Source organism: Carcharhinus amblyrhynchos, chromosome 3, assembly GCF_965287045.1.
Source record: "Carcharhinus amblyrhynchos chromosome 3, sCarAmb.v2.hapA, whole genome shotgun sequence".
NCBI classification, from domain to species: domain Eukaryota; kingdom Metazoa; phylum Chordata; class Chondrichthyes; order Carcharhiniformes; family Carcharhinidae; genus Carcharhinus; species Carcharhinus amblyrhynchos.
Window position 1 is genome coordinate 14,148,284 of NC_137326.1, and position 14,402 is coordinate 14,162,685.

Sequence of the window (14,402 nt, forward strand, 5' to 3'; positions counted from 1 at the left end):
CCAGACGAGTGATAAGTGTATGGGAATCATAGCAAAGGCAGAGGGGAGTTAGCACCAAGGACAGGGAAATGGCTATGAGCTGGCTCATCCTTTTCCAATGCCGGGTCCCTCAATCAGGCATGCCCTTAGATAAGGGACCCCCCTGGGATCCTGCGAGCAACCCAACAGGGTCTGTTTTCCAGGCTTCACGTACTCGTTAGAGTTTAGAAGAATGAGGGGAGATCTCATTGAGACATATAAGATGATGAATGGGATGGATAGGATAGAGGTGGAGAGACTCTTCCCGCTCAGAAAGGACAGTAGGACTAGGGGGCACAGCCTCAAGATAAAGGGGGGGTGGTTTAGAACAGAGTTGAGGAGGAACTTCTTCACTCAAAGGGTGGTGAATCTCTGGAATTCTCTGCTCGTTGAAGTGGTGGAGGCTGCCTCGCTAAATATTTTTAAGACGCGGGTTGATGGGTTTTTGATAAGCGAGGGGATTAAGGGTTATGGGGAGAGGACGGGAATGTGGAACTGAGCCACGACAGATCAGCCATGATCTTATTGAATGGCGGGGCAGGCTCGAAGGGCTAGATGGCCTACTCCTATTTCTTATGTTCTTATGTGTGTGTACACATCTAATAAAACTGAAAAGCATAGTTAAATTAACTGCATGTTCATTTAAGTGGGTGTTTCCTCTACTGCTGGCCCTATCTGCAGAAAAATGCACTTTGCACCCATGCTTAACACATTACAACAGGAAGTACTTGCACCCATTTCCAACACCATCCACTTGAAAATTGGATAGTATCCTGATAATTCAAACTGTATTTGGCTCCATTATCTTCTACCTTCTTATTTACAGTATTTTAATCAATAACCTCAAACAAAAGTAAGGTTGGAATAATTTCTGTACCAGCCTGTTAATTCAGATTGATCTTTTCATTTCTCTATAAATTTCACATTTAGTGATATCATAGAATCCTACAGTGCAGAAAGAGGCCCTTCGAGTCTGTACCAAACACAATCCCACCCAGGTCCTACCGCATATCCCTACATATTATACCCACTAATCCCTCTAACCTATGCATCCCTGGACATTAAGGGGCAATTTCTTAGCATGGCCAATCAACCTAACCCGCACATCTTTGGACTGTGGGAGGAGGCCCATGCGGACACGAGGGGAGTGTGCAAGCTCCACACAGACGGTGACCCAGGCTGAGGAATCGAACCCAGGACCCTGGAGCTGTGAGGCAGCAGTGCTAACCACTGTGCTACCGTGCTGCCATCTTCACAAGTATTTTAACTTGCTCTCTCGATTCTAAAACACTCCTGCAATTAATGCCATAAATACCACGCTTGTGACATCGGATCTGAACACGCCTCTCTGGTGGTTTGATTGTTTCAAATGAAGACTTTTGGAATTGTTTGGTGCAATTTTGATTAGCAAAGATTAATTCAATTGGTGCTGAGCAGTTTTACATTATATTTTAGTGAATCTTACATTTTATGAATAATACTACAGTAACATAAAGAAAGACATTCATGCCTAATTGCTACTCTGAACTCGTCATTGTTCCTTTTCTGAAACAACCCTTGTTGTTAGTGCATTTTTAAAAAAGGGCTTGATAGTTTAGAAAACTCAGTGCCCACAATGGAAGAATCATGACTTCTGGAGCTCTTGCCATATTTTCCTTGATCTCACCATTGTTGCTGGTGGGTAACTGAATAAAGCAGCAAGTAGAAATCGGATGGAGCATGAATGAAACCATTAACACTGCAATAATTGCCAAACATGAAACCACAAACTCAGATGGGCAGTGCTTTCTATATCCTAGCTTGTAACCATAACCCCACCCCCAAATACAAAAGCAAATAATATAGTTTGTTTTACTGATAGGAAATGTTACACTGAACACTGAAGTTATCCTAATTTGAAGTGCCCTACAAGCTATGCCTTCTATTCCTGGCCTTCAGCAGTTTTAAATGTGGTGAATAAAATTAGTTTAAAAGGTTTTAGAAACTCAGGCAGGTTTTCTGCTTGTGGACCTGCCAGTGATTATGTTTTCCCTCCCTATCATTTGCCTCACAGCGTCAAACACCTGGGTTCAATTCCATCCTTGGGTGACTGTGTGGGGTTTGCATGTTTTCTCCATGTCTGCATGGGTTTCCTCCAGGTGCTCTGGTTTCCTCTCCAAAGATGTGCACGTTAGGTGGATTGGCCATGCTAAATTGCCCCTTAGTGTCCCAAGACATGCAGGTTAGGAGATTAGCCATGGTAAATGTATGGGATTACGGAGGTAGGAACGGAGGGGAAGGTTTGGATGGGATGCTCTTTTGGAGAGTCCTACTTCTGTACTATAAGAATTCTATGAATGCTGTTGAGTCAATATCATTGATGATGGAATGAGTGGGTATTTCCTACTTAAGGACCTTATTCTGTGCTGGGCCTGAGACCATGCATGAACCTTACCACCATGGGTCAGAACAGAGGTAGGAAGACAGCATTGTCCCCACGTGGCACCCTCCTACCTGCCAAACTCACCATTGTGGAGGGCATTAAATGCCACTCTTTTTTTCCTCCTTGTTTCTCCCTGTTCTGTGCATATGTCTATGTCCATGTCCACATCCACATGCATCTGTTCTTTCCTTTTCTCCATGTCAGATAATATATACAGGAGATGTACATATATCAGTGTTTTTAAATCTGCACATATGACTCTTGCACCATTTGTACACTGATGTGCTGTTAAGAATTGGAGAAAATTAGGATTAAAAATAAAATTAAACAAAGGATACAAGGTAATAGACCAAGGAGTTGATTAGAGGCAGATGTCTGGAGATATCACGATATGATGTGACTGGAGAAACAATGGGGCTATGGAGCTTCAAAGAGAAGAAATAAGGAAATTGACATGTACCTGCCAAAAACCGACTTGTGATGTGGGAATGCCGGCGTTGGACTGGCGTAAACACAGTAAAAAAAGTCTGACAACACCAGGTTTTAGTCCAACCGATTTATTTGATAATCCAAGCTTTCGAGGGAACTGCCTCTTCGTCAGGTGAATGGAGAGTTCTGGCCTCAGACAGAGCATATAAAGCACAGACAGTTTAGAGATTACTGATTAAAATGCGAATCCTTACACTTAACCTGCTGTTCAAGACCTGAAGTGGCTGACAATGTGAGTGGAAGGAGCACTGATCACAGTTTAAAGAGATGTGTATTGTCTCCAGACAGTACAGTAAGTGAGGTTTTGCAAACCCAGGCAAGTCACGGGGGTTACAGATAGTGCGACATGAACCCAAGATCCCTATTGAGACCGTCCTCATGTGTGCGGAACTTGGCTATCAGTCTCTGTTCAGCGACTCTGTGCTGTCATGTGTCGTGAAGGCCACCTTGGAGAATGCTTACCCGAAGGTCAGAGGCTGAATGCCCGTGACCACTGAAGTGTTCGCCAACAGGAAGGGAACAGTCTTGCCTGGTGACTGTCGAGCGATGTTCATTCATCCGTTGTCGTAGCGTCTGCATGGTCTCCCCAATATACCATGCTTCGGGACATCCTTTCTTGCAACGTATCAGGTAGACAATGTTGGCCGAGTTGCAAGAGTATTTACCATGTACCTGGTGGATGGTATTCTCACGTGTGATGATGGTATCCATGTCGATGATCTGGCATGTCTTGCAGAGGTTGCTGTGGCAGGGTTGTGTGGAATTGTGGTCACTGTTCTCCTGAAGACTGGGTAGTTTGCTGCAAACAATGGTCTGTTTGAGGCTGTGTGGTTGTCTGAAGGCAAGAAGTGGGGGTGTGGGGATAGCCCTGGCGAGATGTTCGTCTTCGTCAATGATATGTTGAAGACTCCGGAGAAGATGTCGTAGCTTCTCCGCTCCGGGGAAGTACTGGACGCAAAGGGTACTCTGTCCACTGTGTCCCGTGTTTGCCTTCTGAGGAGATCGGTGCGGTTTTTCGCTGTGGCGCATCGGAACCGTCAATCTATGAGTTGAGCACCATATCCTGTTCTTATGAGGGCATCTTTCAGGGTCTGGAGGTGTCTGTCACGATCCTCATCTGAGCAAATCCTGTGTGTACGGAGGGCTTGTCCATAGGGAATGGCTTCTTTAACATGTTTAGGGTGGAAACTGGAGCATTGTGAGATTGTCTGTGGGCTTGCGGTACAGTGAGGTGCTGAGGTGACCGTCCTTAATGGAGATGCGTGTGTCCAAGAATGCAACTGATTCTGGGGAATAGTCCATGGTGAGTCTGATGGTGGGGTGGAATTTGTTGATATCATCATATAGTTGTTTCAGTGATTCTTCACCATGAGGCCAAAGGAAGAAAATGTCATCAATGTATCTAGTGTATAGCATTGGTTGAAGATTCACTAGATACAATGCTATACACTAGATACATTGATGACATTTTCTTCCTTTGGCCTCATGGTGAAGAATCACTGAAACAACTATATGATGATATCAACAAATTCCACCCCACCATCAGACTCACCATGTACTATTCCCCAGAATCAGTTGCATTCTTGGACACACGCATCTCCATTAAGGACAGTCACCTCCGCACCTCACTGTACCGCAAGCCCACAGACAATCTCACAATGCTCCACTTCTCCAGTTTCCACCCTAAACATGTTAAAGAAGCCATTCCCTATGGACAAGCCCTCCGTATACACAGGATTTGCTCAGATGAGGAGGATCGTGACAGACACCTCCAGACCCTGAAAGATGCCCTCATAAGAACAGGATATGGTGCTCGACTCATAGATCGACGGTTCCGATGCGCCACAGCGAAAAACCGCACCGATCTCCTCAGAAGGCAAACACGGGACACAGTGGACAGAGTACCCTTTGTCGTCCAGTACTTCCCCGGAGCGGAGAAGCTACGACATCTTCTCCGGAGTCTTCAACATATCATTGACGAAGACGAACATCTCGCCAGGGCTATCCCCACACCCCCACTTCTTGCCTTCAGACAACCACACAGCCTCAAACAGACCATTGTTTGCAGCAAACTACCCAGTCTTCAGGAGAACAGTGACCACAATTCCACACAACCCTGCCACAGCAACCTCTGCAAGACATGCCGGATCATCGACATGGATACCATCATCACACGTGAGAATACCATCCACCAGGTACATGGTAAATACTCTTGCAACTCGGCCAACATTGTCTACCTGATACGTTGCAAGAAAGGATGTCCCGAAGCATGGTATATTGGGGAGACCATGCAGACGCTACGACAACGGATGAATGAACATCGCTCGACAGTCACCAGGCAAGACTGTTCCCTTCCTGTTGGCGAACACTTCAGTGGTCACGGGCATTCAGCCTCTGACCTTCGGGTAAGCATTCTCCAAGGTGGCCTTCACGACACACGACAGCACAGAGTCGCTGAACAGAGACTGATAGCCAAGTTCCGCACACATGAGGACGGTCTCAACAGGGGTCTTGGGTTCATGTCGCACTATCTGTAACCCCCGTGACTTGCCTGGGTTTGCAAAACCTCACTTACTGTACTGTCTGGAGACAATACACATCTCTTTAACCTGTGATCAGTGCTCCTTCCACTCACATTGTCAGCCACTTCAGGTCTTGAACAGCAGGTTAGGTGTAAGGATTCACATTTTAATCAGTAATCTCTAAACTGTCTGTGCTTTATATGCTCTGTCTGAGGCCAGAACTCTCCATTCACCTGACGAAGAGGCAGTCCCCTCAAAAGCTTGTGAGTATTATCAAATAAATTGGTTGGACTAAAACCTGGTGTTGTCAGACTAAAAACCGACTCCACAGGGTGAATAACATCAAAAGGGAAAGAGATAGTATAACTGTAAAACATTAACTAAAGGGGAAGGGAGAAAAGGCTAGCACCAGGACTGCAGCTGTTGTAGATATAATCACCTGAGAAAAGCAGCCACTTTCCACCTTCACAGTTTCCTAGACATGGCCACCTTAACCTGGTTGTGGTGATTATTTTGCTGGATTTAGCCAAGCTGTTTGATATTGGATGTTGTTTAGAATCAGGAGTGCCTCTGAGTTCTGGTAACATAGGTAGTTTGGGGATCACAGGTTAATTTCATGTAAATTATGTGCATATGGTCAGTATACCCAAGGGTCGCAGTGTATTTTGTCCTCCTTGTCATGTGTTTTTTTTGTTTTTCTTTTAAGTTAATAAATATTCTTTATTAATTGCTTACACAAGAACTGGACTGTTCCTCACTGAGTTGTACATTGGTATAATGTGAGGAACAAAAAAAAACCCATACATCACGAAGAACCAGTGTTTCAAGTTACCCTTCTGGGTTTTGGGGCATCCTCGCATGCAATATCAGTAGAGTTGTTAGCACTATAGTCTCTCTTGTGCAGGTATTTATAAGTGTGCATATATATTTGTGGAAGTTATGGCTCCTTGTATTCTCAATGAGGAAACATCAAAACACCTTCAAGTAGACAAAAAAAAACCCATTTGCATGTATTGAGAGACACAGCATGTTACACAGAAAGTGATAGTGAGATAGAGGTTAATTACAGGTGAGAAATGGAAAGATTTTTAGATCTGGAATATATTTGATCAGAAACACTAAGAGCCATTGAAATTCCCTATCCTGGGATGTTCCTTTTGGCCAAACTGTTTTGTAAAATAGATCTGAAGATTTATTTTAATGTATTAAGCTGTGCTACATGAAAATATCGTGTTATTGTTACATTTGCTTAGGTTCTGCTGCGTTATGACATCACCCTGATAATGGAAGTCACTGACAAGTCAGGCAAAGCCACTGTAACACTGCTGGAGGAGCTGAATAAGTAAGTACAGTTGCTTACCAAAACTCTTACAACACATTGGGAGGCATGGTGGCACTGCTGCCTCACAGCGCCAGGGACCTGGGTTCAATTCCAGCTTTGGGTCACCGTCTGGTGGAGTTTGCATGTTCTCCCCATGTTTGCATGGGTTTACTCCTGGTGCACCAGTTTCCTCAGTCCAAAAATGGGTGGGCGGGTCAGATTGATAGGCCCCTTAGTATCAGGAGGATTAGCAGGGCAACATGATGGTGTAGTGGTACTGAGATCGTTATGACAAGTGGTGAAATTAAGCACAATTGGTTCCCTATGTCTTTCAGTGAAGAGAGTCCATCACCTCCAACAAGTCCAACTCACATTGGTCCCTAGTTTAGGCTATATTTGTATTAATTGTCTGCTGAAGTGGCCTGGCAACCTAGTTAGTCTTTAAGTGCAACTCATGATAAGTAATAACCACAGCCTTCCTGGCATTGTTCACATCCTCAGAGCAAAAGAAAGTGCACAACTAAATACCTGCATTGGTATAGCGCCTTATAGCTCAGAAATACCTTAAAGTTCTGCAATCATGTGGGCAAATGTAGCAGCCATTTTTTTGGATATTTAGACCCACAATCATCAATGAGTGAAAGAGCCCGTTAACTTGCTTTCAGTGATGTTACTTGTTGCAGGAATGATAGCTTGCAAAGGAAAATCAGAAGTGGGCCCCGGGTGTATTTAACAGAAAAAATACTGAACATCCAGGAATTTCCAAAGATTTATTAGCTATACATAACCACGTGCAGATCCTTCCAGAGGCATTTGAGTTTTAGGCTCATATGATCCGACATCATTGATGATGTACATCACCGATTATCATAAAAAGGTTATTAACCCTTGATATCAAAACCTGGTTACCAGGAGAACTTCTCGATCATCTCATAGGGCTTTAGTTTAGCGCCTCATACAAAGGAAATCCAAAAGTGCAATACCCCCTCGGTATTGGACATCAGTGTTACATCTAAATAATGTATTTAAGTGTTGCAAGGAGGCTTAAACCCATTGACAGGGAAGAGTGTTGTCTACTATGGCAAGCAAAACCAAGAAGTGGACAAACAACAGGCCAGACAATGTTCTAAGTGTTGATAGTGATTCCAACAGCAATAATCTTACAACAAAACAGTAGGTCTTTTCGTTTTTAAAAAAGGCTTTCTTGTTTCCCTCTGTCTCTCTCCATTCTCTAAACCTCCTCAGGCTGTGTATCTTTCCTAGTTACTTCCCAAGCTACCAATTTGTGAAATAGCGTGGCACTATTTGAAGAAAAAGACATTCGTTCAATGTCATGGCCAATATCTAAGACTCAACCATCACTCCCAAAATAGATTATCTGCTCAGTTATCTACTTGCTGCTTGTGGGACTTAGCTATATAAAAATCCGCTGTATAATTAGCCTATAATCGCAGCAACAGCTATACTTCAAATATAAATTATTGGCCATGAAGTGCTTTGCAACAGCTTGAGATGTAGAAATACAGATTCTTGCCATTCCTTCACTGTGTGTTTTATTCATATTCAGTGTGAGGATAAAGGACAATGTTGTGTCACGTGTCTCATCCAGCCTGTGTCAATGTGCTTATTTTTAAAATGATACAAACTCCTGAGTATCTCCTGTCCTTCCATCTGGGGGAGGTGGAATTAAAGTGCTGGGAATGCCCCAAAGATGGCAGGAACTCGCAGGGCTTGGCTGAAACCGAAGCTGATAGATAAGACATTGGGATTGATGGGAGGTGGAAGGAAGCCTGTGCAAGATATTCTATCTTTGAGGATATTTGAGGCCAACTACCAGATTCCCAGCATTCACAGGGGGGAGGAGGAGGAGGAGGAACGTTAATAGAGAGGGAAATAAAGGAAAATTCATCAAAACTTTACCCTACATTTGCTGTTGTTTGCACAGAGAAATGTCCAGTAAATCTGTAGCATACTGGGAGTAAAATTCAGGTTGGGGCAGTAAGGCAAGGCTTCACGCAGCAATTTTCTGTCATTCTTCTCTGCGATCTTGCACCAATTTTGAGCAGAATCATTGAGAGTCCATCAAGCAAACCAACCTCCCATCCATTGATTCTGTCTACACTTCCCACGGCCTCAGCAAAGCAGTCAGCAAAAATCACATGCTCCAGACATTCTCTCTTTCACCCTCTTCCATCGTGAAAAAGGTGCAAAAGTCTGAGGTCACGTACCAAATGACTCAAGAACAGCTTCTTCCCTGCTGCCATCAGACCTTTGAATGGTCCTACCTTATAAAGTTTACAAGCATTCTGCAAATGCTGTATTACTCCAGCGATTGTACAATGACATCTCTTATCTCCCGTTTAAAATTTGGTGGCATTGTATGGGGTGAGCATCTTTGCGAGAGCTTATTAGTATCACAAGTAAGCTTACATTAGCGTCATAATGAAGTTACGATGAAAATCTCCGAGTCGCCATACTCTGGCACCTGTCCGAGTACACTGGAGGGAGAACTTAGCATGGCCAATGCACCCAACCAGCATGTTTTTCAGACTGTGGGAGAAAACTGGAGCATCCAGGATGAAACCCACATGGATACAGGGAGAACGTACAGACTCTGCACAGTGACACAAGCTGGGAATCAAACCTGTGTCCCAGGCACTGAGATAGCTGTGCTAACCACTATGCCTATTAAGTTGATCTTTCCCTACAACCTTTCTGTAACTGCAACACTATATTCTCCTCCCTCTCCTTTCCATCTCCCCTATGCGCGCTATGACCAGTCCGTTTTGCCTGTATAGCACGCAAGAAATAATAATTTCACTGTATCCTAGTACATGTGACAATAATAAACTAAATCAAATAATTTAGCTGTGTTCTTGCAACAGGCTGAGAGGAGTTACACTACCATCTGTAAAAAAAGTGTCTATATGGAAATTTTTTTACATCTTTTAAACATTCTAAAGTAGTTTACAGGCAATGAAGTACTTTTGAAATGTGGGAATGCTGAAATTCCTACTGAGTGAGAATAATATATCTAATTGTTACAGCATTATTTATTGATGATGTGCAGACATTATTACCAACTCAAGGGTTTGAATGTATAGATTGGAAGAAGTCTGACTGTTATTTCCTGATATATCTGCAATTCATTTTCTATTTTTCTACACCTGCAGACAAGCCAAAAGCCACTATTCATATAAACTAAGCAAACCCCTGGGACGAGGGACTTATAAAGAACAGTACCTCTTTATTTACCGGTGAGTGAAGTAACACTGAAAAAGTACGTACCCAAATGTCTGATACACTAAAACTAATTGAAATGCTTGCCAATATTGCTTATAAATAGATCATATGCAGTGGGGGATTTGAACCTTATCTGACAAACAGGAGACCCTTGGGATCTGGTGGAACTTCAATGGAGAATAAAGTCAAAGGCGTTTGAAACCAAGTTTGTACTTGATGCCTTGGGTTTCACGCTCAGTGACAACTTGCATTTTTATTCTGTTTCGGGTGGCACGGTGGCACAGTGGTTAGCATAGCTGCCTCACAGCACCAGGGACCTGGGCTTAATTCCCAGCTTGAGTCACTGTCTGTGTGGAGTCTGCACCTTCTCCACATGTCTGCCTATGTTTCCTCCAGGTGCTCCAGTTTCCTCCCACAGTCCAAAGATGTGCTGGTTTGGTGAACTGGCTGTGCTAAATTCTCCCTCAGTGTACCCGAACAGGTGCCAGAGTATGGCAACTGGGGTATTTTCACAGTAACTTCATCACAGCATTAATTTGTGACAAATAAATAAACTTTACTTACTTTAACAATACATTTTGAGACACAACAAGAACAATCCAAAATAATCCCATTTTTGACATTTGGATAGAGGATCGAACGTTTGTACAAAGAGGTGGATTTTACTGAGCATCGTAAAGGAAGAGAGTGAGGGGGCGGGATTCAGTGAGTTAGGTTGAAATGTCACTCCTATGACTTGCTGAGTCCTGTCATGCTCTACTGGACCAAAAATACAATTCCTTTCAATATTCAGTCAGGATAAGGAATAACAGAGAGAATATTAAGATTGTCAATGGCAGCATTAGACAACCTCAGGTGAAGAGTTAAATTTAGTTTGCTTCACTGGATTTGAAAGTGTCGTGTTAAAATAAATTACCTAATTAGATCTCACATTCTCAGTTTGCTTGTTATAACAAGTTTGCTAATCTTGCATCTTCAGATACAGTAAACTGTTCTGTTTTGTTGGCAGTTTCACCCATTAATTGCCACAATACATTTCGTAATGTAGAGCAGTTAAAAAGAAACAAAACCATTGCTTTTTATAGATTTGCTGTTAGGCTATGGGCAAGGCTGTCAAGTCTGTATCAAGGTTGAGATAAGGCTTGGCCAAGTTTTTCTGGTGGAACTGTAAGTAAGCATTGGTGAGTGGGTTGTTGGTGAGTAGTTTTCATTTGATGGAACTACCAGCGATTCTTTCAATGACTTTATTGGTAAGTGCGAGATGCTCGATTGGTGTTAATTGGCCAGATTAATGAGCTTTTTTGATTAAATTGCATGCCCGTCATGGTCAGATGTGTCCAGAACAATTAGAAAGGGGTCTCACAACACCAGGTTAAAGTCCAATAAATTTATTTGGAATCACGAGCTTTCAGAGTCAGTCACTCACCTGATGAAGGAGCAGCGCTCCAAAAGCTTATGATTCCAAATAAACCTGTTGGACTTTAACCTGATGTTGTGAGACTTCTTACTGTGCCTGGCCCAGTCCAATGCCAGCATCTTTACATCAGAACACTTAAGTTAGTGAGGCCAAACTCAAGTCATCACTTCTTTTATACTGATTCACTCCTACCAGCAAGCCAAGTGTTATGGACAGCCAAAGGAGGCAAAACTGAACTCACTTATTTTCTTGCTGTCTGTTTGTAAATGGAGTCAAAGAATCATGCAATGCTAAAGTCCATTCAGTCCATTGAGTTTGCACTGGACAATAACTACTAGTAAAGGCACGCTAATCCCATTTTCCAGCACTTGTCTCATATCCTTGAATGGTATGTTTTAAGTGCCCATCCAAATATGTCTCAAAGATTGTAAAGTTTCCTGTCTCCACTACTTTCCCCAGGTAGTGCATTCCAGATTCCCACCATCCTCAGTGAAAAAAATTCCCAAATCCACTCAATCTCATGCCCTTTACCCTAAAAATATGCCCCCCCCCCCCCCCCCGTGATTGCTTCCTATTCACCCTGCCCATACCCCTCAATCTTACACACCTCAATCATGTACCCCCTTAGCCTTCTCTGCTCTAGAGAAAACAATCCAAACCTACCCAAGAACAGGAAGTGCTGGAAAATCTCAGCAGGTCTGACAGCATTTGTGGAGAAAGAATAGAGACAATGTTTCAAGTCAGAATGACCCTTCATCAGAGCTTCCCTTTTTATGACATTGTTTTCCTATATAGCATCATTTGAGTCACCAAACATCACTAAAATTATGCTTTTTAAATTAAAAATATTAGTGCCAGTTGGCATTTTATTTCAAACCATTAATCATTGAATTATTTGTCTTTGGCATAAACTAGAAAATTATGCATCAATTTAATTATGTAATTCAAGCCTATTAAAACATGAATTACAGAACTTTACTGAAAAGATATGGAACAAAACTAGATAGAGTTAAGAAACAGATCAGCTATAATAACAGAACAAGCTCAAGGGGCTGAATGGCCGACTGTTGTACCTATCTAGATATCAATGAATAGGCCTTAGCACATGTGTGAAAGCATTCATGCATTAAATCCTTTCTCCACCAATTCAAACTAGTCTAGATTTCAAAAATCTGTTAGGCAGCTAAATCAATGGCTGACAGAGTTCCTCTTTGATTTGCTCCAACATTCAAGGTTAAAGGCTATCAGTTCCAGCAACCTGATCAACCTTCAGTGCCTCAAACCAAGCTAAGGCCATTCATGTATTTACATTCAAGAAGTCAATAACCAAAGCATTTGGATCGACCGCTGTGTAATCTTCAACTGTGAAAATGAATACAGAACGTATATATTTACATTTCAGCTGTATCATACTCCTAAATCCTAAGCACGCTAAATCTTTCAAAAGGAGATGTGTGACCTTTCCAGCTACTAATAGAACTTATAAAGCTTTACCAGGGTAAAGCCATCTGATCATTAAAAAATAATGCATTTTGGCATTCAATTGTGGTTTTAGTTACCTTCAGCTGTATCTGATTCCTAGATATGCCCAAGTTTCATACTTGTGAAATATTTGAGGTTATTTTCTAACTATTTATGTAAATAACTATTTTTCTTCTCTATAACTTACTTCCAATCAACAGACCCCAATTTCAATTTTGAAACCTTCCTTTATACCTGAAAATTGAACCCACAGGTGCAGCAAGTTGGTTGATAAAACTATTGCTGCAGACAATGAAATATGATGATACAATGACTATTGTTGTTGGGATACGGAAATGTTCCCACCAGAAACAGTGGCAGGAATGGAATCCAGCAAATATGTTATACCCAAAATTTAAAAAATAGAGAAGTACGGGAAATAGGTCTTTGAGAGTTGTTCAGTTATAGTGATGGGCCAAACTTCCTTCTGTCCTGTGAATTTCTAAAGTTCCCACATGGAAACCGGATATCATCTCAGCAGTCCTGCTACTTACTTCCTAATATGTTGAGTAAGAAAGAAAATTTTGCCTGCATCCTCAACTATCATTTCCTTACCATGATATCTATTGAATAAGGTAACACACCCCAACTTCTAACCAGTTATCAGCATTTCATAATTTACAAAGTTAACTTTAGGTATTGTGCTTAACTTCCCACTGCCTCAGAAAAGCAGCCAACATAACTGAGGATCCCACGCACCCCGGATATTCCCCCTTCCACCTTCTTCCATCGGGAAAAAGATACAAATGTCTGAGGTCGCATCCCAACCAACTCAAGAACAGCTTCTTCCCTGCTCCATCAGACTCTTGAATGGACCTAACTCGCAGTAGGTTGATCTTTTTCTACACCCTAGCTATGACTGTAATACTACATTCTGCACTCTCTTCTTTCCTTCTCTATGAACAGTATGCTCTGTCTGTATAGCACGCAAAAAAAACCCAATCCTTTTCACGATACTAATACATGTGACAATAAATCAAATTATGTTTCAAATAGATAAATCAAGTGACTGACAAAACTCCTGATGTCTAAACAAACCTTTGTATTCTTAGAGAATTTCCTTAACATGACCCAGGTCTCGAGCCTTGTAAAATATTTATTAGGTTGGGAAGTCTAAAGGAGGTCACAGGCCTGGGGCTGAGATTCTGTAATCGAGGCCATTGCTTTGATTCTCTCCTGCTTGCAACAACACAAAGAAAGGACATTAATTGAAAAGCACAATACCGAGTTCCTTTTGGAGGACTAAGGCAAACTGACTTCAAATGGCACCTTTCGCACACCTTGAATATTGTGTGCAGTTTTGGACTCCTTTTCTGAGGAAGGTTGTTCTCGATCTCCAGGGAGTGCAGTGAAAGAGATTTACCAGGCTGATTCCAAGGCATGGCAGGGTTGATGTAAGAGAGATTGACTAGGTTAGGATTGTTTTCATTAGAGTTTAGATGAATGAAG

At 42.2% G+C, this 14,402-nt stretch overlaps 2 protein-coding genes across 6 annotated transcripts in view; one reads left to right on the top strand and one right to left on the bottom strand.

Annotated features, from left to right (window-relative positions):
* LOC145335837 (uncharacterized) overlaps positions 1–14,402 on the bottom strand; it is a 104,361-nt gene that overhangs the window by 85,821 nt on the left and 4,138 nt on the right. The gene's annotated exons all lie outside the window — the stretch shown is intronic.
* LOC145335868 (deoxyribonuclease gamma-like) overlaps positions 1–14,402 on the top strand; it is a 51,111-nt gene that overhangs the window by 10,020 nt on the left and 26,689 nt on the right. For all 4 annotated transcript variants that reach the window (XM_080181623.1, XM_080181601.1, XM_080181609.1 and 1 more), the window contains exons 3-4: positions 6,705–6,793; positions 9,946–10,029. In XM_080181623.1, coding sequence (XP_080037749.1) covers positions 6,705–6,793; positions 9,946–10,029 — 173 coding nt within the window. The remainder of the gene's footprint in view (positions 1–6,704; positions 6,794–9,945; positions 10,030–14,402) is intronic.